Source organism: Colossoma macropomum, unplaced genomic scaffold, assembly GCF_904425465.1.
Source record: "Colossoma macropomum unplaced genomic scaffold, Colossoma_macropomum, whole genome shotgun sequence".
In the NCBI taxonomy this organism is placed as follows: Eukaryota; Metazoa; Chordata; class Actinopteri; order Characiformes; family Serrasalmidae; genus Colossoma; species Colossoma macropomum.
The window spans coordinates 6,871,415-6,896,860 of NW_023494798.1; the positions used below are offsets into that span (position 1 = coordinate 6,871,415).

General features: G+C 39.0%; 2 protein-coding genes across 2 annotated transcripts; both read left to right on the forward strand.

Annotated features, from left to right (window-relative positions):
- Positions 1 to 2,089: 2,089 nt before the first annotated feature.
- Positions 2,090 to 14,578, forward strand: LOC118818537 (extracellular calcium-sensing receptor-like). The gene is made up of 12 exons (XM_036585783.1): positions 2,090 to 2,234; positions 2,818 to 2,968; positions 3,152 to 3,275; positions 3,596 to 4,369; positions 4,944 to 5,168; positions 6,663 to 6,779; positions 10,277 to 10,572; positions 10,706 to 11,006; positions 11,185 to 11,961; positions 12,782 to 13,006; positions 13,419 to 13,542; positions 13,665 to 14,578. The coding sequence occupies exons 1-12, from the start codon at positions 2,090 to 2,092 to the stop codon at positions 14,576 to 14,578; spliced, it is 4,173 nt and encodes a 1,390-aa protein (XP_036441676.1).
- A 3,644-nt stretch (positions 14,579 to 18,222) lies between these two features.
- Positions 18,223 to 22,165, forward strand: LOC118818379 (extracellular calcium-sensing receptor-like). The gene is made up of 6 exons (XM_036585629.1): positions 18,223 to 18,458; positions 18,684 to 18,984; positions 19,132 to 19,908; positions 20,014 to 20,238; positions 21,017 to 21,140; positions 21,252 to 22,165. The coding sequence occupies exons 1-6, from the start codon at positions 18,223 to 18,225 to the stop codon at positions 22,163 to 22,165; spliced, it is 2,577 nt and encodes an 858-aa protein (XP_036441522.1).
- The last annotated feature ends 3,281 nt before the right edge of the window (positions 22,166 to 25,446 follow it).

Here is a 25,446-nt window from a genome sequence, read left to right on the forward strand (position 1 = left end):
ACCACCTGAGGCCCCAAAGATCACAGCAAGCCAGTACTGGTTTTCAGCCTTGTCCCTTACATACAGAGATTTCTCTGGATTGTCTAAATCTTTTCATGATATTATATACTGTAGATGATGAAATCCCCAAGTTCTTTGCTATATTACATTTAGAAACGTTATTCTTGAATTGTTGCACAATTTGCCTAAACAGTCTTTCACAGAGTGGTGGACCCCTCCTCATCTTTACTTCTGAATGACCCAGCCTCTCTGTGATGCTTTTTTTTTTTTTACCCAGTGATGTTACTGACCTGTTGCCAATTAACCACCTGGTGTTTTTTTTGTTTTGTTTTTTTTGTTTTTTTTTTTACACAACTTTACCTGTCTTTTGTTGCCCCATCCCAACTTTTTTGGAACATGTTGCTGCCATCAAATTCAAAATGGGCAAATGTGTTTCTCAGTTTCAACATTTAATATATATTTTATTTAATACATTTTATATATTTTAAAATAAATATGGGGTTTAAATGAGTTGCACATCATTGCATTTTGTTTTCATTTACATTTTGCACAGTATCCCACTGTTTTTAGAAATGAGGTTGTATTTGCAAATTTAACCTCTATAAATAATATTCCTTCTCACACTAAACACAAATTAGCTTGGAAATGGTTTTCAGCTATTTGAAGCCATCAGTGCTGACTAGAGCAATATTGAGTTTTATGTGTTGAAGGTTCTCTGCAAGTTTAACAATAAGACTTCAATATTTAAAGAATTCAAAGAGAAATATTGTAACATGACAGAATGATTCATATGCTCGCAGGTAAAAAGGCAAAAAGAGGCTTTACTGTTTGAATCAGAATCCAGAGTCATAGTCAGAACTCATGCATAAGTCAAATCCAAAAAAAGACAAACAGGAAGCAGTTTGTCCTGAAAGGTTAGGCAAAAAGGCAAAACAATACAAAGAAACGCCCAGTAGCTCTATGAATAGATGAAATGCCTCACAGTGACTAACTCTAAAAACCCAGGCTTTATATTAACGCTAACTATCAATGACCAGCTTCAGTATGTCAGACATATGAGTTCAGCTATGTTTATCTTTTTCTGCTTCCTTTATCAGCAGCTATTATTATATATTATTATTATTATTATTATTATATTATTATATTTATCGCTGAGCTGAAAATCATTGTCATTGGTTTAAGAAGAGTTTGCATAATATTCCATTATGACTGTAATTGTTTAGTAGAATATTCATTAGGATTAACTCTAATCTTGGTTCTTTCAATAGAAAATATGGACTTGAATATTTATTCCATTTGTATAATAAAAATCAGTTCTGCATACAGAATATGACAACATTATATGACAATTTTGTATACTTCCCTGCACACCACCACATCAATATCATATTCTACTGTAAGAAAAATAGCCATGACTGAAGGATATCACATTAATATGAAATATTTAGTTTGTCAGATGTGACTGGAAAATGAGACAATAATTGGACTTTCTTGTGTGTGTGTGTGTGTGTGTGTGTGTGTGTGTGTGTGTGTGTGTGCCTGCCAGTAGGGAAAACAATTAAAATAATAAATAATCACATTAATTAAGACTTGAATTAAAACAATTAAGACCTTAAGTATTTATTTATTTATTTTCACATTTGTACACAAACACACACACACACACACACACACACACAAACACATTTTGCTAGCCACTTATCCTTTTTGGTCATGGGGGGACCTAGAGCCTATCCCAGGGGTCATTCAGTGAAAGGCAGGATACATTTGTACATTTCTGTATTAATTTTTTAGAGCTTTTGAATTTATTTTATTGTTATTTTATTTTTTTATATTAAATTCTGTCTTCATTGTGTTTGTGAGCATGTTTTGTATGGTTAGAAGGTTTCTGAGTTTGAAAGTGTCTTGACACTGGACCTCCTTCTTCCATTTCTGTGTACACCTCAGGCGTTTGGATTTTTATAATGGTTTACAAGTAATATTTTAATTTTTAAGTTCATTCTTGACCTAAGTTTTTTTAGTAAATAGGATGCTGTCTAGTCTGCCCTGTGATGGACTGGCGACCAGGGTCTTTCCTGACTTCTGCCCGATGAATGCTGGGATAGGCTTCAGCATCCTCCGTGACCCAGAAGGATGGATTCTGTCTGGCCCCACTGTGGCCAAACCCACATTTAGCATATTTAAAAGGGGTGAAGTGTGGGTTGCCTGCATATATCGTGAAATTATGGGCACAAGTGAGTCTAGGTGTTCATGGGCTATTCCAGCAAAAGGCTAAAAATGTGGGCTAAAAATTTGGCCCACCTTGGGCTGCCCATTAAGAGGCCCCAGTCAGTGGTCAAACCAGGGCACATATAAGCCCCCAATATTAGGGACCGTATGTCGGCAGCCAGCATAAGGCTGATATGAGGGCATGTGGCACTATCACCTGATTGTGGGCTTCTCAATGGAGCCCCCAGTCAGCCATGCAACCTGGGGCATATGCATATTGATGTGTGTGTATATATATATATATATATATATATATATATATATATATATATATATATATATATATATACGCCACAATTGGAAACAACAGAGACAGACAAAAACAAAGTTATGTCCATCACTGCAATTACTATTCATCACATAGCCTCGCCTCCTGAGTCTAGGCTCACGCCCACAGGGCATCATAACAAGGAGGTTCTTTAAATACACTCACTCTGTCCTTCAGAGGGCTGAGATCTACCAAGCATATCACGCAGCTCACTTTAATGATGTTTGTATTAATGCTGTTGTTAACTGGGCTCAGTCCAACATCATGTGAATCTGGTCTAGTCAGCTGCAGGCTGTGGGCTGAGCCTCAGGTGCCAGGTTTTTATATGGATGGAGATTTTGTGATTGGGGGTACTTTCCCCATTCATTACTATATGAGATCAGAGCAGAACAGCTACACAAGACCGCCACTCCAGCTGCAGTGCTCTGGGAGGTCTGTCTGTGAGTGTGGAGTGAACAGTTGTGCTGTGGAGTAACAGAAATTATATTGATCACTTTTCCTCTTTTTTGCAGTTATGCACTACTTACTGAGATAGTGACGTCTATCAGCATTTGGTAAGACGGAAACTTACTTTGTGTCATTGTTTTGTTTGTTATGTTTTATGTTTCTAAACAGTATGAATTTCAGAGAGCTGCGCTTCGCTCGTGCCATGAAGTTCACCATCCACGAGATCAACAACAGAACAGATCTCCTGCCGGGAATCACGTTAGGATACCAGATATACGACTCGTGCTCTGAGGTGGCGATGGCACTCAAACTTGCATTTCAGTTTGCAAACGGCATGGAACCATTTTTCAATGATACTGATTCCTGTTCAAAATCTGCAGCTGCCGCTGTTCCTGCTCTCGTGGGAGATTCTTATTCCATCTCCTCAATTACCATGACTAGAATGCTGGGTCTTTTTGGAATTCCGCAGGTAATTGTTGACCAAATGGTGCAAAATTAATTATTTGTGTTTAATAATAACTAAGAAAGCATAGTATATCCCTTACCTAAGCGCTGGAATTAAAACAGGCTTTTCATTCAACGCGTCTTTTTGTTTTGCTGGACTGAAAATAGGTGAGTCATTTCGCAACCTGCGCATGTCTGAGCGATAAGCGTCAGTATCCTGCCTTCTTCAGGACCGTGCCTAGTGACTACCATCAAGCTGCCGCACTAGCAAAACTTGTCAAGTACTTTGGCTGGACATGGATTGGGGCAGTGCGCAGCGACTCAGTTTATGGAAATACTGGAATGGCGTCGTTTCTAAAGGCTGCGCAGGAGGAGGGCATCTGTGTGGAGTACTCCGAGTCCTACTACAGAACACAACCGCGCAGTAAACTGGAGAGAGTGGCAAACGTCATCCGAAAATCAACAGCCCGGGTATTAGTGGCGTTTGTTCACGAAGCCGAAGTGAGGCTTCTGTTAGAGGAACTGACAAGACAGCCGCCGCCTCCCCTTCAGTGGATCAGCGACGCGTGGATTGTAGATCCAGAGTTTCTACGCTTTAACTTGTGCGCTGGGGCGATAGGATTTGGGGTCCCCCGCTCAGTGATTCCAGGTCTTCGTGAGTTTCTTCTGGATCTCTCTCCAGAACAAGCACTGAAATCACCTCTGCTAACGGAGTTTTGGGAGAGCTCGTTCAGCTGTAGCCTAAAACGCTCCTCAGGGGGCGCGCGGGAATGTGATGGCAGCGAGGATATCCGCGCGCTGCAGAACCCGTACACAGACACGTCGCAGCTGCGCATCACTAACATGGTGTACAAAGCTACGTATGCCATAGCGCATGCCATCCACGGTGTTATCTGTAATGACACGCAGTGCGACAAGAGCGCTAAATTCACACCATGGCAGGTAAAAAAACTGCTACATTTAAGAACAGTTCCGTAGGTTGCCGTATAATTGGAATGAGCATGATTTTATCTTTAAAATCGTATACATTTATTGTTTTGTGTCAACTGGGCTATATGGGTATAAATTGTGGGGCGTTGTTCATTTGTTCCAATTTAAAAAATTCTCATCAAAGTACAATAAAAAAAAATGACGTGTTAAATAACAATACACTTACTTGTGTTAGCCATTGTAACACTTTTTGCGCCATAGCGTTTTCTGATTTAACACATTCTGTCTTAAAAATACCCCAAATTGTGTTATCCATATCTGGGTACAGAAATATTTCAACACTTTTGGTGTTATATAAATATAAATATGCCTCACCCTTTATTTGGTTTATTGTTATTGTGAGCTGGTTTCCATTAGTTTGAGTTTAGAGATACTATTTACCATCACAATGATCAAATTGCCCAAATAATATTTGACAGTGACTCATTATCTCAATATTCATGGATCCTGAATAAGCATTTTTTTGCAATGTGTTGAAACAGTTGATCAGCATTCACAGTTTGTCCAATTATATATTCCACTGCAGATACTCGACCAGCTCGAAACAGTGAACTTCACTACAAAGACTGGCTATCAGGTCTCGTTTGATGACAATGGTGATCCTGTGGCCGTCTACGAGCTCATAAACTATCAATTTAAAAAAGATGGTGGTTTGGATTTTGTGACTGTGGGCCACTATGACTCATCCAGACCAATAGGCCAGGAGTTCAGTATAAGCAGACCTATCATCTGGGTGGGGGGACGGACCGAGGTACAGTCCAAAACTTCTGGGAGTCTTTGATAGCAACCCTGTGTCAATTAGAAGAACCCAAAATAATTAAGGCAGTCAGTTGTGATAATTGTTGTCTAAACTTGCTTTAAAAAAGTTTTAAAAAATACATTAAAGCAAGTTTTTATTCATGCAATGAAATATTTTTTGAAAGAAAAACATAGGTTTAGATATATTTTGTTATACACAAAAAAGGAAAGAATCTCAAAATATTTATTGCTCTGATTAATAATTAAGCCTTTAGACTAAATCCACATAAAAAACGAAACCTAAGTGACTCCACAAATATTTTGATTGTCTTAAGTCACTAATTCAAAAGATAAAATCAAAAATGTTACATTAATTCTGTACTTTGCTGTAAACAAGTGCCTAATGACAGCACTACATGAACATTGGCATCAAAGAACTCTGGGCGGCTCCTCATATTAAAAAACATCATCATCATCATCATCATCATCATCATCATCATCATCATCATTAACCACTTAGTCCAGATAGGGTCGCAGTAGCAGTTGGGAGAGCAGAGAATCCCAGACAACCCTGTCCCCCCAACTTCCTCCAGCTCATTCCCGGGGACCCCAAGCCGCTCCCCCCGCCAACCTGGAGATATAATCCCTCCAGCAGGTCCTAGGATGACCCCAGGGTCTTGTCCCAGTAGGTGGTGCCTGGTACACCCCCACCGGGAGGCGTCCAGGGGGCATCCGGATCAGATGCCCAAACCACTACAAAAAAACAATACACTACAAAACTTTCAGTACCACAGAGGCTTTCATTGCTTTTTGTGTGCTAATTGTCTTAATCCATCCCACATCCACTTGTTCACCTGCATATTACTAATACAAGCTAGATGGGTAAACTGCAACACAAAACTCCATCACAGTTAACGTAATGAATACTTCTAATACACATCTATTCCTAAAGTTTAACATGAAGACAACCTGTTATACCCCCAAAGTGATTTTTTTTTAATGATGGAAGTTGTGAAAAATATTAGCTAATTAAAAGACACTAGCAAACCATTAATAAATCAGTCACCAATGTCTCTTTTTTACTTAAACCTCCAAATGCAAATCTAATTGATCTAAAGTTAGCAATACACAATGTATACAAACACGTTTTACATTTATAAATGTGCTTTACTATTTCTTTACTCACTTTCTTTGTTTTTAAAACAACAATACATTTTTTGCATTTGTTTAATGTCTTTCAGGTGCCGAGATCTGTGTGCAGTGAGAGCTGTCCTCCAGGAACCAGGAAGGCTGTGCAGAAAGGAAAGCCAGTCTGCTGCTATGACTGTATACCATGTGCAGAAGGAGAGATCAGCAACAAGACGGGTTGTGTATCACAATACAGAATGATGGGGACAGCTATAATTTATTTAATTATTTTGTCATTCACTTACAGTTCTATCTACAGTTCAAAGTATATTTTTCTAATCTCTCAGACTCTTTGAACTGTGTTCCTTGCGCTCCTGAGTTCTGGCCCAATGCCCAGCGAGTCAGCTGCCTCCCCAAACCTGTGGAGTTCCTGTCCTGGGACGACACTCTGAGCATCATCCTTACAGCATTCTCCATCGCTGGAGCCTTCATAGCTGTATGTGTGATTGGTGTCTTCTACAAACACAGAACTTCTCCCATCGTCCGAGCCAACAACTCAGAGCTGAGCTTCCTGCTGCTCTTTTCACTGACTCTGTGTTTCCTCTGCTCACTTACTTTCATTGGTCAGCCCTCTGAGTGGTCCTGTATGCTGCGTCACACAGCGTTTGGGATCACCTTCGTCCTCTGCATCTCCTGTGTTCTGGGGAAAACAATAGTGGTGTTAATGGCCTTCAGAGCTACACTTCCAGGCAGTAATGCCATGAAATGGTTTGGGCCTCCACAGCAGAGACTCAGTGTTCTCACCTTCACTCTCATACAGGTCCTTATTTGTGTTGTTTGGTTGACAACATCTCCTCCTTTTCCTTTCAAAAATCTAAAACAATACAAGGAAAGGATAATCCTGGAATGTGGATTAGGTTCAGCTATAGGTTTCTGGGCTGTGCTGAGTTATATAGGATTTCTGGCTCTTTTATGTTTTATTTTTGCTTTTCTAGCACGGAAGCTGCCTGATAAATTTAATGAAGCCAAGTTCATCACATTCAGCATGCTCATATTCTGTGCAGTTTGGCTTACCTTTATCCCAGCTTATGTCAGCTCTCCTGGAAAGTTCACTGTAGCTGTAGAGATATTTGCTACTCTTGCCTCAAGCTTTGGTTTAATTACTTGTATTTTTGCTCCCAAGTGTTTCATAATCATGTTTAGGCCAGAGCAGAATACCAAGAAACACCTTATGGGAAAAGGAACCTCTAAGTCTCTCTGAGACTCTCACACTTATTGTATATGCAGCTCCTCATACAAAAAGTACTGATTTATGTGTAGGTTTATGTGTACATAGCAGCTTCTTTAATACATATTTATAACTAATTTATGTTCTGTGTAGAAATATGAAAGTAACTTTTTCACATATACCACTTTAATGATAATAGATAATAATATAAAATGGCAAATTAAACAGAATTGTCCCTAAATCTACCTTTTAGCACTTTCATATTGTACTTCCACATCTAAATTGAACCCTTATATTGTTTTGAGAATATATTGCTTATTAAATTCAATTTTAAACAAATAATGAGAGGCTCCTGTCCGTCAAGATTTGGTGGTAGGATAGCCACCTCTGTCTCCTACTCACTCAGCGTCATTTCAGTCTATGCAGTATCTGGTAGATGAAATAATGGAATCGGCACTCTGCATTCTCCTCTGTGTAGAACTGTCTAGTGACGTTGAGTTTGCAAGAGTTAGAATATATGCAGCTTAATGTGTCTAAAATAAGGAAGGAGAAAAATTGGAAAAAAATCCATATGTACTTTTTCATCATTGTCATATAGAAATAACGAAAAGCCTTACTTACCTCTTCAGTGAGATCCAGCAGTGTACAGTCAGTGAAATGTGAGCACTTTCCTCCATACTATCAGAGTGTCTTAGACAAGGACTTAGAAATCTGCTGAGGGATGTGATTTCAGAGTGTCTGATGATTTTCCCAAACTGTCCAAGAACACTGCTTTAGGAACAGTTAGAAAAGACCCGGCCTTACGTGTTTCAGAAGAGGCACAGGGGCTTTACCTAGGGAAACAACTGATTTGATAGCTCACTGTAAAAGCTTCATAGATGCTTCACTTGCATTTGTTTTACATGCTACCATATAGTGTCCAAGCATGTGCAGAGTGTAGGACCCTGTTATGATTGAGGGAGTTTTTCTTATTATTCTTATTCTCCACTAAAATGATTCACCGAGATCAACCACAATTATGTGGACATAAAACTTTGTCACTAGTCCCTCCCACTACTCATTTGAATGACAGGACCCTTATTTGCCTCAAAGGGGCATTAGGTGAACCCAAATTTTTAGAGACAAAATTAATATATATATATTTTTTCCCCCTATTTTATTTGGCTCCTGTCAAACTAATTAGCAATGTGGACCATTTAGCTTTGTCTTATTTTGATTTTATGCTATTTTGAAAAATATGTGAACCATACTTTTATAGACTAGTCCTAGTGCTAAATCCTCATGTTACTGCGTGGCCTTGCAGATGTGGTCAGGTGGTGTCTGTGAAGTGGATGGCTAATTTGATTGAAGTAGCAGTCTGTATGATAAGCATGTGCATCTGTGGATAATTGTCTCTCTCCTTACTAATATGCCATTCTTTCATTTAGTAGAGAGAGCTAAGAGAGAGGAACCAATACTGCAAAAAAATCTGATGGCTGAACAAGTGTAGCCAGAGTGACAAGATTAACAATAGACTCTTGTTTTTGTTATTGGTGAAAGCTGTGAACTATAAGCCTATCATTTTTGTTTTGTGAGTGACATAATAATGTAGCTATGTGCCTCTATGACTGCCTCCGCCATTTATAAGCAATTTAGCTATCATAATTAACCATTCTGGATTATTTCATAATCCTTTAAAAATATTATAAATTTGCTTTTTCCAAAAAATAAAAAATAAACATGACCAAAAATCTACAATAAATCTACAAAATTTCTACAATACCTGATTCTAAAGTAGTGTTTTAGTTGAAGCACATTGTAAATCATTAGGGGGCGCTGCAAGTGCCAAATAACTGTTGTTTAGCATATATAAATCTGATCATGATAAATTTTGCATTTGTCATCTTGAATACAAATTACAAGTGAGTTCTTAAGGATTACTTTTGAATCAAAATACATTAATTAGTTGTTAGTTAGTTAGTTATCCTTGTTAGCTAACTGACAAAATATGAACATAGTTTGTGGACATAAAAAGGAAATATATGAGTTCAGCTATGTTTACCTTTTACTGCTTCCTTTATCAGCAGCTATTATTATTATTATTATTATTATTATTATTATTATTATTATTTATCGCTGAGCTAAAAATCATTGTCTTTGGTTTAAAAAAAGTTAGAAAAATATGGACTTGAATATTTATTCAATTTGTGTAATAAAAATTGGTTCTGCATACAGAATATGACAACATTATATGACAATTTTATATACTTCCCTGCACACCACCACATCACTATCATATTCTACTGTAAGAAAAATAGTCTTGACTGATGGATATCACATTAATATGAATTATTTCATTTGTCAGATGTGACTGCAAAATGAGACAATAATTGGATTTCCTTGTGTGTACAGTTCCTAGGGACTGTATGTCGGCGGCCAGCATAAGGCCTAATACGAGGGCTGCCAGCATGTGACACTTTCATGGGGCCCCGGACATATGAAAGCTGATTGTGGGCTTCTGAACGGGGCCCCCAGTCAGCCATGACACCTGGGCCATATGCAGGACCCCATGTTAGGTACCTACTATATATATATATATATATATATATATATATAATACAATTGTGCGCAATTTTTTTTATTTTTCATTTCGTTACTGCGCACGCTGAACTCTGAATACGGCCCATGGTAATTCATTGAATACGCCAATTTCAACATCGCAGAAAAACAGTATAAAAATTACATCCTTATAACCACGCCTCCTGAATCTATGCTTACACCCACAGGGGATCATAAGAAGGTGTCTATGTAAACACAGTCACCACTGCAGTCACTCCACGGGGCTGAAAACCATGCAGCTCACTTTAATGATGTTCTTATCAGTGCTGTGGATAACTGGACTCAAACCAGCAGCATGGAAATCTGACCTGGTCAGCTGCAGACTGTGGGCTGAGCCTCAGGTGCCTGGTATTTATATGAAAGGAGATTTTGTGATTGGAGGGACTTTCGCCATTCATTACTACATGAAATCAGTGCAGAACAGCTACACCAGACAGCCGCTACCGCCACAGTGCTCTGGGAGGTCTGTCTGTGAGTGAACAGTGCAGGGAGAATCACAGAGAAACTGTGATAATCCGATTTCTATTTTTTTGCGGTTATGCGCTACTTACTGACTTTGTGTCAATGATTTTAATATATCTTATGTTTCTGGGCAGTATGAATTTTAGGGAGCTGCGCTTCGCCCGTGCCATGGAGTTCACCATCCACGAGATCAACAACAGAACAGATCTCCTGCCCGGAATCATGTTAGGCTACGAGATACACGACTCGTGCTCTGAAGTGCCGATGGCTGTTAAAGTTGCATTTCAGTTTGCAAACGGCATGGAACCATTTTACAATGATACTGATTCCTGTTCAAAATCTGCAGCCGCCGCTGTTCCTGCTCTCGTGGGAGATTCTTATTCCATATCTTCAATGAGTATGACTAGAATTCTTGGTCTTTTTGGAATTCCGCAGGTGAGTGTGGTCTGCAAAGTTAATTGTTTGTGTATTGCAACTAAAAAACTATATCATGTCCCATAAATGACTGAGAAAGCATAGTATATCCCATAAATTGGGGCTAGGATTAAATCGGGCTTATCAACTAACGCGTCCTTTTTTTTTTCTTTTTTTTTTTTTCTACTCTGAATAACAGGTGAGTCACTACGCAACCTGCGCATGTCTGAGCAATAAGCGTCAGTATCCTGCCTTCCTCAGGACCGTCCCCAGTGACCACCACCAAGCGGCCGCACTAGCAAAAATTGTCAAGCATTTTGGCTGGACATGGATTGGGGCAGTGCGCAGCGACACAGACTACGGAAATTATGGAATGGCGTCGTTTCTAAAGGCTGCGGAGGAGGAGGGCATCTGTGTGGAGTACTCCGAGTCCTACTACAGAACACAACCGCGCAGTAAACTGGAGAGAGTGGCAAACGTCATCCGCAGATCAACAGCCCGGGTAATAGTAGCGTTTCTTCATGAAGGCGATTTAAGATTTCTATTAGAGGAACTGACAAGACAGCCGCCGCCTCCCCTTCAGTGGATCGGCACCGACGCCTGGATCATAGATCCAGAGTTTCTGCGCTTTAACATGTGCGCTGGGGCGATAGGATTTGGGGTCCCCCGCTCAGTGATTCCAGGTTTCCGTGAGTTTCTTCTGGATCTCTCTCCAGAACAAGCACTGAAATCACCTCTGCTAACGGAGTTTTGGGAGAGCTCGTTCAGCTGTAGCCTAAAAGGCTCCTCAGAGGGCGCGCGGGAATGTGACGGCAGCGAGGATGTCCGCGCGCTGCAGAACCCATATACAGACACGTCGCAGCTGCGTGTGACTAACCTGGTGTACAAAGCTACGTATGCCATAGCGCATGCCATCCACGGTGTTATCTGTAATGACACGCAGTGCGACAAGAGCGCTAAATTCACACCATGGCAGGTATAAATCTTTCCCGCAGGTTGTATTATAACTAGAATAAGTACGATTTTATCTTAAAAATGCACATTTTAATTGCTGTATTTAAATTGGGCTGTATGGGCTATTTTACCTTCACTGTATCAAGTGGGTTGGTCACTTATTGTTTCATTAGTAACTCCAATGACAATCTTTTTTCGACACATGAAGGTGTCAGTGTTTTAGTGATAATTTATCAGAAATATAAAACAAATATTTACATATTTACAATAATTTTGACATACCATTTTTAAACTAAAAGCCTTAAATCAGTCATTAACATTGTGGCTTCTCATAAAAATAATATTTACTGAGACATGCTGTTTTTCATGGAACACATGACACAATTCTGTGAAGTAAACGTTGAAATGATGAGATATCGTACTATATTTCTTGTCAATATAGCAGTACAACAAAGCACAAATATATATTGTATGCATTAGAATATATATATATATATATGTATATATATATATATATATATATATATATATATATATATATATATATATATTCTAATGCATACAATGCAAACAATTGATCAAATTTCATATTTCCAAGTCATAGTTTCGTTGACAGTTTCTTAAATTTTTTGTGCCCCTGCAGAATAATTACAAACAGGAACACTGAGACACTATTTGCCATCACAATGAAACCATTGTCCCAATCCTTCAGAATGAATCAACATGTCAATATTCATCTATAAAGAAATATTGTTTTTAATAATTTGAAATGCTTGATACAGGTTCACAGTTCAAAATCCCAGTTTCATTCACAGTTTACCAAATTATGTGTCCCACTGCAGATACTCGACCAGCTCAAGACAGTAAACTTCACTACAAAAAATGGTTTTCAAGTCTCGTTTGATTCCAGTGGAGATTCTGTGGCCGTCTACGATCTCATAAACTGGCAGGTTAGGAAAGATGGCACAATAGATTTAATCACAGTGGGCCACTATGACTCATCCAAACCAAGAGGCCAGGAGTTCATTGTGAGCAGAGCTATCAGCTGGATGGGAGGACAGACCAAGGTACAGTACAACACAGTCAGCAGATCTCAAAATGAACGTAAAATAAAAAGGGTAGTAAGTTGTGAAAATTGTTGTCTAAACTCACTTTGAAAATATTCTAAAAACACAAAAAAACAAGTTCACATCATTGATATCAAGTTCCTTTTAAACAAGGAAAATACTGGTTTAACGTTTATTTCTGCACATCAAAGTGATGAAACTTCTCTAATTATTTTGCTTCTCTAAGTATTTGAGTCAAAATAATTCAACAATTCACTCTAATTACAGATCAAAATACCAAAAGTTTTTGCTCAAATATTTGGTGGAAGTAGATTGCCCTAAATTAATTAAGTACCACTAACTCAAAACAAAAATGAATGGCAGGCAATTTTTTTTTGACATACGACAAATGCATTTGTGTAATATCTTTAAGGTGCCAAGGTCTGTGTGCAGTGAGAGCTGTCCACCAGGAACCAGGAAGGCTGTACAGAAAGGAAAGCCAGTCTGCTGCTACGACTGTATACCATGTGCAGAAGGAGAGATCAGCAACAAGACAGGTTGTGTATCACAATACAGTGGATAATATTGCTGTGGACAGCCCCAATATATTTAGTTTATTTTTTTATTCCCATGTAGCTCTTTCTAAAATATAGTTTCATATGTTTTTCTCATGTTTTAGACTCTTTGAACTGTGTGCACTGCCCTCCTGAGCTCTGGCCCAACACCCAGCGAGACAGCTGCCTCCCCAAACCTGTGGAATTCCTGTCCTGGGACGACACTATGAGCATCATCCTGACAGCATTCTCCATCTCTGGGGCCTTCATAGCTGTATGTGTGGCTGCTGTTTTCTACAAACATAGAACTTCTCCAATCGTCCGAGCAAACAACTCAGAGCTGAGCTTCCTGCTGCTCTTCTCACTGACTCTGTGTTTCCTCTGCTCACTTACTTTTATTGGTCAGCCCTCTGAGTGGTCCTGTATGCTGCGCCACACAGCGTTCGGGATCACCTTCGTCCTCTGCATCTCCTGTGTTCTGGGGAAAACAATAGTGGTGTTAATGGCCTTCAGAGCTACACTTCCAGGCAGTAATGCCATGAAATGGTTTGGGCCTCCACAGCAGAGACTCAGTGTTCTTGGTTTCACTCTAATACAGGTTCTAATTTGTGTTCTTTGGTTGACAATATCTCCTCCTCTCCCCTTCAAAAATCTAAAGCAGTACAAGGAAAGGATAATCCTGGAATGTGCATTAGGTTCAGCTATAGGATTCTGGGCTGTGCTGGGTTATATAGGATTTCTGGCTCTTTTGTGTTTTATTTTTGCTTTTCTAGCACGGAAGCTGCCTGATAACTTTAATGAGGCCAAGTTCATCACATTCAGCATGCTCATATTCTGTGCAGTGTGGGTTACCTTAATTCCAGCTTATGTCAGCTCTCCTGGAAAGTTCACTGTAGCTGTAGAAATATTTGCTATTCTGGCTTCAAGCTTTGGTTTGATTACTTGTATTTTTGTTCCCAAGTGTTTCATAATCATGTTTAGGCCAGAGCAGAATACCAAGAAACACCTTATGGGTAAAGTTCCCTCCAAATCACTTTGAATCCCTTACACAAATTGTCTTTAGCACTATGATTTATTACCTCATACAGAATTAGCTGATTTATATGTAGGTTTATAGCAGCTTAATCAATAGTTTTTTTTTTTTTTTTTTTACAATTAAACAAGATTTTTTCCGGTAATGTACAGAAATAAGTAACCATTTTCCAGAAATCTACCTTTTAGCACTTTTATATAATACTTCCACATCAAGATGGATTCCTTGTGATTGTTTTAAGAATATATTGCTTTTTAAATACAATATTAAACAAGTAGAGACAGGCTGCTATATAATCAAGATTTAAATTTCATGAACTCTTTTGGCCTCAAAGGGGTGCTATATAAACCATAATCCTTACCGACTAAATTAATTTCCTAATTTCAACTCAGTTTGCAATTTGGACCAAATAGGTCTGCTGACATTGTTTTCTTTTAGTGTAATATATGACACACACTTTTGTGAACAAGTCCTAGATTTTTTTTGCTAAATCCCCATGTAACTAGTGTCAAAGTATTTGCAAGACTCTCATCCCTAAATGTTATTGAAAACATTGTTATTATATGCCATTTGGCAGTCATGTGGTAATTCATCCTTCTTGACGAATTCAAAATTATCTCATAATTCTATAATTCAAATTCGCCTCTTTCAAAAAAATGGAAACTTCACATGCTTCTACAACACATGACTCTAAAGTAGCCTTTCCGTTTGGGCACATGTACACCATTAGGGGGTGCTATACTTGTTAAAACCTGCTTCTCAGCATCTGTTTATCCGATCATATTAAAATTTTGCATATTGCATCTCTGAGACTGATAATAAATGAGGTTGTAAGGATGACATTATGAGTCAAAATGTGTGGCCTCCTTTAACCAATCAGCTTTCGGCAAGCATTTGAGTGGCTTACATTGTTGAACCCAAACATTTTGTGGTCAACCTGCACAACATTTAAGCTACAGACATGCTCCACATATTAGAGCACTCAGCAGTCTCTCCCCTCACTAGCTAGTGTGACATCACACTGTGAGCTGTGACAGCAGTAGTAAGTTCAAGAACTTCAAAACACCCCTAGCGCAACTTAAATGAATAAATAAATAAAAATAAATAAATGAATAAATAAATAAATGATGGTTCTAGCTGCATGGTGAGCTAACTGCTAACCTGTGTAGAGAGAAGCGGAGAAAAAAGAGAGCAAGTGTAAAACCATGGAATATAAATGAGCTGCACTATGACATCGTCCATGTGATGGTTTAAAGAGGCAAACGGCAACTGGAGAAGATTTAACAAACTAAAAGAAAGAGAGTTTGATGAGTTTTAATTCACAGCTAGTCTAGTTAGATTTAGTTAGCTAGCTAGCATTAGCTACAGTTGTTAGCTAACTGACTGGCAATTCAGTTCTTTAACTAAAAAAGATAGACATAGTTTGCAGTCACAAAAATGAAGAGTTTGCAGTTGAATTACTTTTAGTTTCCACCTTAAATGGTGCAGCAGTTTCATTTTTGGCACATGTACAGTGGCCAGAATGTAACTGCTGCTAAGTGTTGCATTGTTTAAGGTGGGATGGAAATGGCAAAGTCACTCCTGGTTGATATCTTGACAAGCTGGCTGCAAAAACCAGACGGAAAAGATGAAGGTAGGCTGCATAGCTTTCTATGTCTGGATACGTTTCATGAATAAGCTAAAAATAATTGTCCTTGGAGTTTGAATAATAGCACATAATCACTGTAAGTTTTAAAAGAGTATTCATTAGGATCGTCTATTTTTGGTTGTTGCAATAAGGAAAGTGGACTCGAATTTTTATTATATTTTTTTATGAAAATCATGTCTGCATATAGAATATGACAATATTAGACCAAGTTTCCTCACACTCAAGTCTGTGAACAGCACTGCATCACTCTGTCATGTTCTAGGCAAATAGTCATGACTGACTGATGTCATGTTCATCTAAAATATTGCAAAATGAGACAATAATTGGACTTGCATGTTTGTTTGAGTGTGTGTGTGTGTGTGTGTGTGTGTGTGTGTGTGTGTGTGTGTGTGTTGGTGTCTGCCAATGTAAAAAATAAATAAAATAATTATTAAATTATTAGTGTATGTAGCACCCCTACTATCATAAGGACTAGAAAAAGCATGAATCAAGAAATATGGAAATAAATACTGAAATCAATGATCAATGCTTTTATGTCAAACTTTTATATTTACTTTGTTTATTTTTACATTTATTTACATTATTTTTGAAGTTTTGAAAATGTATTTTAGATTTTCATTTATTATTTTATTATTTTATTTATTTTTCATATAAGCAGACCCTGTCTTCCATAGTGTTTGTGACCAGGTGTGTTTGGTTGAGATTTGTGAGGTTCGATTATGGAAGTTTCTGGACACTGGGCATTCTTTTTCCGCAGCATGCTGGGGGGAATCGGCCACCATGTTAGGGACACTATGTTGGCAGTCTACACTAATCCCTCACGCGAGGGCTATATGTGGACTTTTCCGAAATGAGTGCCCAGTCAGTCATGAGAGTGGGGGTGCATGCAGAGCCGGAGGATTATGCCCTTACACTCTCAGAAATAAAGGTAGTAAACTGTCACTGGGGTGGGACCCTCAAAGGTACATCTCAGTACGTTAGTTATGTTAGTCAGGGAACATAACCGAACCATAATCCATTGAATTTATATTTTCTCAGGTGTATTGACTCCACACACCCTGTCTCCAGGCTTTTGATTTTATTGTTCTGTTTTAAAACCTTTGGTTATGACCAGGTACAAATATGTACTTTTAACCTGGAAAAAACGTTTTTAAGGTAAACAATTGGACCTTAAAACCACTGTTGTACCATTGAGGGTACATTTACGTTGTTTGTACCTTGATGCATAGTACGTGTATGGTGGCATCCGACTCTAAGCCCTTATATGAAGGCTTGATGTCGGCTTCCCAAAGTGGGGCCCCAGTTAGTAGTGAAATTGGGAATACATACGTGGCCCCATGTTAGCGCTCCTTTGGTGGTGGCTCACACTAAGCCCTTATATGAGCATAGTGGATCACCAATCTGTTGTAAAACCAGGGGTATGTGCGGGGCCTCACATGTGATAAGGAGGAAATAGGGTTGGGCTTTATTTGGGAAGCCAAATCATATCTTAATTTACTCGAACCATATCCTTAACCTCAAGCCAAAACATTAAACTACCACTCACTCTGTTCCTAAGCCTAAACCTGTTACTAATATTAACCCTGATGTGAAAGTAGTGTTGGTGTAAAAAATACGTGGTCACAAAAAGTGGTCAAACAATGGTGCTGCACATAATACAGCCCATCACGAGTGGATATCGTGCAAAATGCGCTTAAGTTAAAATGTGTGAATCTCAACAACTCAGATACGCTCTTGGTTTGCGCAAACTTAACCTTATGCTCGGAACTGACGGCGTAGATTAGTGAGCAATTTACAGCCAATGGTTGCTTATTAGAGTAAACCACAGTTCAGTGAATCAGAGACATACAAATACAAAAGTGTTGTCCATCATTGCAATTACTGCTCAAGACATAACAACGCCTCCTGAGGCTGAGCTCACACCCACAGGGCATCATAACAAAGTGGGTATTTAAATGCAGCCACCCTGACATTTAGACGGTTAGGCACTACCGAGTACACTATGCAGCTCACTTCAATTATAATGATGTTTGTATCAATGTTGTGGACACTTGGGCTCAGTCCAGCAGCTTGTAAAGCTGATCCAGTAAGCTGCAGGCTGTGGACTGAGCGTAAGATTCCTGGTCTTTTTATGAATGGAGATTTTGTAATTGGAGGGATTTTTTCTATTCACTTCTACACGACTTCAGAACAGAACACCTACGCCAGACAGCCACTACAGCTACGGTGCTCTGGGAGGTCTGTCTGTGAGTGTGGAGTGAAAAGTTGCAAAGGGAATTGCAGAGCAAAGATAATAATTAAACTATCACTTTTTGAAACCATACACTGCTGAGTAAACGACGACTGAATGTGTGTGTATATATATATATATATATATATATATATATATATATATATATATATATATATATATATATATATATATATATAACTCTAATGTGTGCTTAATTTGTTTCTGAACAGTATTAATTTTAGGGAGCTGCGCATCGCTCGTGCCATGGAGTTCACCATCCACGAGATCAACAACAGAACAGATCTCCTGCCGGGAATCACGTTAGGATACCAGATACACGACTCGTGCGCTGCAGTACCGATGGCAATCAAAGTTGCATTTCAGTTTGCAAACGGCATGGAACCATTTTTCAATGATACTGATTCCTGTTCAAAATCTGCAGCTGCAGCTGTTCCTGCTCTCGTGGGAGATTCTAATTCCACTCCATCAATAAGCATGGCTAGAATGCTGGGTCTTTTTGGAATTCCACAGGTGAGTGTAGGCAGCACCAATTAAAAAAAATGTACTAACTCTAGTAAGTAGTGAAAAAAAAAAAACATACAATGTGCCATAAATGACCGCAATAATTCATTGGGGATTGTCAGTAATGTTGCCTTTTTTTTCTGTACTGAATATCAGGTGAGCCATTTCGCAACCTGCGCATGTCTGAGCGATAAGCGTCAGTATCCTGCCTTCTTCAGGACCGTGCCTAGTGACCACCACCAAGCGGCCGCACTAGCAAAAATAGTCAAGCATTTCGGCTGGACATGGATTGGGGCAGTGCGCAGCGACACAGACTACGGAAATAATGGAATGGCGTCGTTTCTAAAGGCTGCGCAAGAGGAGGGCATCTGTGTGGAGTACTCCGAGTCCTACTACAGAACACAACCGCGCAGTAAACTGGAGAGAGTGGCAAACGTCATCCGCAGATCAACAGCCCGGGTAATAGTAGCGTTTCTTGCCTCAGGAGACATGAAGTTTCTGCTGGAGGAATTGGCGAGACAGCCGCCGCCTCCACTTCAGTGGATCGGCAGCGAAGCCTGGATCATAGAACCCGCTATTCTGCGCTTTAACATGTGCGCTGGGGCGATAGGATTTGGAGTCCCCCGCTCAGTGATTCCAGGTTTTCGTGAGTTTCTTCTGGATCTCTCTCCAGAACAAGCACTGAAATCACCTCTGCTAACGGAGTTTTGGGAGAGCTCGTTCAGCTGTAGCCTGAAAGGCTCCACAGAGGGCGCACGGGAATGTGACGGCAGTGAGGATATCCGCGCGCTGCAGAACCCATATACAGACACGTCGCAGCTGCGCGCATCTAACATGGTGTACAAAGCTACGTATGCCATAGCGCATGCCATCCACGGTGTTATCTGTAATGACACGCAGTGCGACAAGAGCGCAAAATTCACACCATGGCAGGTATAAAACTGCTACATTTACATAAGCATGACTTTATTGTAAACATTTCATATTGATACGTCTATGTAAAAAAAAAGGTTTGTCAAATTATATGTTCCACTGCAGATACTCGACCAGATCAAGAAAATGAAATTCACTACAAAGAATGGTTTTCAGGTCTCGTTTGATTCCAGTGGAGATCCTGTGGCCGTCTACGAGCTCATAAACTGGCAGTTTAATAAAGATGGTGGTTTGGATTTTGTGACTGTGGGACACTATGACTCATCCAGACCAAGAGGCCAAGAGTTCAGTATAAATACGGCTATCAGCTGGGTGGGAGGACAGACCGAGGTATTTCCAATAGTTACTGACCACACGCTGTAAACCCAGATCAAAACTCAAAATAATTAAGTCAATCAATTCCATTTTTTTGCCTAAACTGGCTTTACAACCTTCATAAGATCAATTCCAAATCAATCAAGAGTTAAATATATATTTAAATTGTATAATGCTTTAAATCTAGAGAAAATACATTAATTTACTTCATTATAAATATTAATTTATTTAATTAATTAATTTAAACTTTATACACTCGAATATTTTTTTAAATGATGTCCTTAAATTTATTTATTATCACTAATTAAAACTTGTTAATAATGGACATATCATGGAAATACTTTAGTTACAGTAATGTCTTTGCCTTGATGCAATCACTTGGCTAATGACATCACTACATGAACACTGGACTTAAAGAATTCTAAATGGTTAATTTAAGTAACAAACATAAGACTAAAAAACAATCGGTATCCTGGAATGGTTGTGTTCCCATGTGAGACCAAACAGATGGAGTGGAAAAACTGTAACACAATACAAGATCAAAAACAGTATAATAAACACCTGTAATAATTGTAGCATGAACATTACATGGCAGAATTTCAAGTTAGCATTACTAGATGATAACTGAGAAAAACTTTGAGATATAAGAGGTATTAACAGAAACCTGCAAACTCATTATCGAAGACCAAGAAAAACATTCATCTGTGCAAAGCATTGTGATTGTCAGAGGATTTTTATTTTGTATTCATTTTCTGACATCGACAGAAGATTGATTTTGTGTACTGTATTTCAGGTGCCAAGATCTGTGTGCAGTGAGAGCTGTCCTCCAGGAACCAGGAAGGCTGTGCAGAAAGGAAAGCCAGTCTGCTGCTATGACTGTATACCATGTGCAGAAGGAGAGATCAGCAACAAGACAGGTTGTACATCACATATAGTGCTGGGGACAGCCCTAATTTACTTTTATCTTTTTCATTTACTTATAGTTCTTTCTCAACTACGGTTCAAAACATGCTTTTCTAATCTCTCAGACTCTTTGAACTGTATGCACTGCCCTCCTGAATTCTGGCCTAACAGCCAGCAAGACAGCTGCCTCCCCAAACCTGTGGAGTTCCTGTCCTGGGACGACACTCTGAGCATCATCCTGACAGTGTTCTCCATCTTTGGGGCCTTCATAGCACTAAGTGTTGCTGCTGTCTTCTACAAACACAGAACTTCTCCCATCGTCCGAGCCAACAACTCAGAGCTGAGCTTCCTGCTGCTCTTCTCACTGACTCTGTGTTTCCTCTGCTCACTTACTTTTATTGGTCATCCTTCTGAGTGGTCCTGTATGCTGCGTCACACAACGTTTGGGATCACCTTCGTCCTCTGCATCTCCTGTGTTCTGGGGAAAACAATAGTGGTGTTAATGGCCTTCAGAGCTACACTTCCAGGCAGTAATGCCATGAAATGGTTTGGGCCTCCACAGCAGAGACTCAGTGTTCTCACCTTCACTCTCATACAGGTCCTAATTTGTGTTCTTTGGTTGACAACATCTCCTCCTCTCCCCTTCAAAAATCTAAAGCAATACAAGGAAAGGATAATACTGGAATGTGGATTAGGTTCAGTTGTAGGTTTCTGGGCTGTGCTGGGTTATATAGGGTTTCTGGCTCTTTTGTGTTTTATTTTGGCTTTTCTAGCACGGAAGCTGCCTGATAACTTCAATGAAGCCAAGTTCATCACATTCAGCATGCTCATATTCTGTGCAGTGTGGGTTACCTTTATCCCAGCTTATGTCAGCTCTCCTGGAAAGTTCACTGTAGCTGTAGAGATATTTGCTATTCTGGCCTCAAGCTTTGGATTGTTTATTTGTATTTTTGCTCCCAAGTGTTTCATTATCATGTTTAGGCCAGAGCAGAATACCAAGAAACACCTTATGGGTAAAGTTCCCTCCAAGTCTCTTTAAGATTCTTATACAAATTTTACCTGTCACTCTGTGGTTTAGCATCTTACATAATATATGCTGATTCATGTTTAGCTTTACATGTACCCATCAGCTTCACTAATACACCTTTTTAGTAAAACCTGTGTTGCAATGTGTACATGTGTATATTTAAGATTTTGACATGCACCATTTAAATTATAATAGAGAATTATTTATGATGCCAAATGAACCTGATTTGTCCTGCCTTTCAGCAATTTTATACAATAGATCTATATTCATATGGGACATTTTAATGATTATTTTGAGAACGTATTGCTCATTTCCAGCAGTTAAAGGAAGTATGTTTTACATAACATTACATTCATGTTTTACATAATTACTGTGGAATAACAAGGTAACAAGTTGTAACAAGGTGACCTAATCACCTCACATTGATTAATACCATTTTGGTATGGTTAAAATAAGTGGACAGTTCCTGTGTAGTTGTTTTGTAGGTACTGGGTAATGGAGTGGTAATATAGACATTGCTTTAAGGTAATGCAAGACATTTAATTAACGTCATAAAAGTTACCTTTTGATATAAGATGACATCTGCTGTACTGTCACATTACAGAATGGTTTAAAGTGGAAACTGGTTATAATGTCACAGCACTAGCAAGATAAACACTAGCTAAATGTTAGGTAAGCTGGCAAATACAGCGTAAGTCTTCCTTTTACTGCTGGAAATGATTTTTGAAAACAACTGCTGTTCCAGTCTGATTACAAATGTAATAACATTTATGTTATTACCCTTGTATAATTACATGAGAGAGAATTTTCTCTTACAACTACTAAACTACACTTGTGTAATCACATAAGGCAAAACTGAAGTTGATACACATGTTTAATTACAGAAGGTGTACTTCTTTAATCTGTCTCTAACAGTGACTAAATCATTAGTTGTTACATTGTTGTTGCATATGTTGTTCACATGTAACTAGACAGTTATTAGAGACACAATATAAAGTGGGACATAAGATTTTTCTAAATAAACATGATGCACATCATCACAAGAATCACTAAAATAAACTTTTTTTAAAAAAAAATATGAATTAGCCCAGATTCTTAATGGTTAATTTAAAAGTACAACCTCATTTTGAATAAAATTAGATGCTGTGCAAAATGTAAATAAAAACAGAGTGAATTGATGTACAAATAATTTAAATCCTATTTTTAATGTTTTTACTTATCCATTCATTTAAAAATAATACCCATTTTAAATTTGATGCCAGCAACAAGTTTAAGAAAAGATGGGACAAGGGCAATAAAAGACTTGTAAAGTTGTGTAATCTTAAAATAAAACAGCACCTGGTGAAACATCTCATAACTAATTAGGTCATTTGGCAACAGATCAATGACATGATTGTGTATAAAGCGAGAATCCCAGAGAGGCTGAATCTTTCAGAAATAAAGAAGCAGAGAGGTTCACCACTCTGTAAAATAGCGCATAGGCAAACAGTGTAATAATTCAAGAATAATGTTTATTAAAGTAAAACAGCAAAGAGCTTGGAGATTTCATCATCTACAGTACATTCTGTCACTAAAACATTCTGAGAATCTGGAAAAATCTCTGCACGCAAAGGACAAGGCCTGACTAGTTGTGATCTTTGGGCCCTCACATGGCACTGCATTAAAAAACAAACATAATTCTGCAGTGGCAATAACTGCATGCGCTCAGGAACACTTCTGTAAAACACATTTGTTGCTTCATCCAGAAATGCAAGTAAGAATTTTACCATGCAAAGAAGAAACACCGCCACCTTCTCTGGACCCAAGCTCATTTTAGATGGACATTTTAGATGCCATCCAGATGATGTCGTTTTCAGGGAAGGCCTTGCTTGTTTCAACAAGACAATGATAAACCACATTCTGCACATTTTACAACAGTATGGCTCCGTAGTAAAAGTGTCTGGGTGCTAACCTGGCCTGCCTGCAGTCCAGGCTTGTCACCCACTGAAAATATCTGGAGCATTGTGAAATTCCATCTGTTTCTCTGCACTTTGTAAGCCACTTTTTACCCTGTTCTTCCGTGGTCAGGACCTCCATGGAGCCTCACAGAGCAAGTACTATTTGGGTGGTGGATCATTCTCAGCATTACAGTAACACTGACGTGGTGGTGGCGTGTTAGTGTGTGTTGTGCTGGTAGGAGTAGATCAGACACAGCAGTGCTGCTGGAGTTTTTAAACACCTCGGTGTCACTGCTGTCCTGAGAATAGTCCACCAACCAAAAATATCCAGTCAACAGTGTCCTTTGGGCAGCATCCTGTGACCACCAAAGGACTAGAGGATGATTAGCTCATACTGTACAGCAAGAGATGAGCTATCGTCTCTGGCTTTACATCTACAGGGTGGAACAACAACACAGGTGTGTCTAATAGAGCACTGACCACTGAAGAACAGGGTAAAAGGGGGCTAACAAAGTATGCAGAGAAACAGATGGACTACAGTCTGTAACTGTAGAACTACAAAGTGCACCTGTATAGTAAGTGGAGCTGATAAAATGGACAATGAGCATAGAAACAAGGAGGTGGTCATAATGCTATGCCTGATCGGTATATGCAGTTGTGTGAAAAAGTGTTTGCCCCCTTCCTGATTTCTTATTCTTTTGCATGTTTGCACTTAAATGTTTCAGATCACCAAACAAATTAAAATATTAGACAAAGATAACACAAGTAAACACAAAATGCAGTTTATAAATGAAGGTCTTTATTATTAAGGGAAAAAGAAATCCAAACCTACAGGGCCCTGTGTGAAAAAGTGATTGCCCCCCTGTTAAAATATAAATTAACTGTGGTTTATCACATCTTTGGAAAGCTGAGTTCAATTTCCCTAGCCACACCCAGGCCTGATTACTGCCACACCTGTTTTCAATTAAGAACTCACTTACATAGGACCTGCCTGACAACGTGAAGTAGCCCTAAAGATCCTCAAAAGATAGACATCATGCTGCGATCCAAAGAAATTCAGGAACAAATAAGAAACAAAGTGATATCTATCAGTCTGGAAAAGGTTATAAAGCCATTTCTAAAGCTTTGGGACTCAAGCGAACCACAGTGAGAGCCATTATCCACAAACCTTCCCAGGAGTGGCCAGCTGGCCAAAATTACCCCAAGAGCGTGGCAACAACTCATCCAAGAGGTCACAAAAGACCCCACAACAACATCCAAAGAACTGCAGGCCTCACTTGCCTCAGTTAAGGTCAGTGTTCATGACTCCACCATAAGAAAGAAACTGGGCAAAAATGAGTTCCAAGACGAAAACCA

Excerpts from the sequence above, each read along its gene's own strand:
- LOC118818537 (XM_036585783.1), top strand. The coding sequence starts at position 2,090 with ATGAATGCTGGGATAGGCTTCAGCATCCTCCGTGACCCAGAAGGATGG. Across the intron at positions 6,780-10,276 it reads TCGCTGGAGCCTTCATAGCT|GGGATCATAAGAAGGTGTCT; the intron begins GTATGTGTGATT and ends TTACACCCACAG. Across the intron at positions 11,007-11,184 it reads GTCTTTTTGGAATTCCGCAG|GTGAGTCACTACGCAACCTG; the intron begins GTGAGTGTGGTC and ends TCTGAATAACAG.
- LOC118818379 (XM_036585629.1), top strand. The coding sequence starts at position 18,223 with ATGCAGCTCACTTCAATTATAATGATGTTTGTATCAATGTTGTGGACA. Across the intron at positions 20,239-21,016 it reads GGGTGGGAGGACAGACCGAG|GTGCCAAGATCTGTGTGCAG; the intron begins GTATTTCCAATA and ends ACTGTATTTCAG. Across the intron at positions 21,141-21,251 it reads AGAGATCAGCAACAAGACAG|ACTCTTTGAACTGTATGCAC; the intron begins GTTGTACATCAC and ends CTAATCTCTCAG.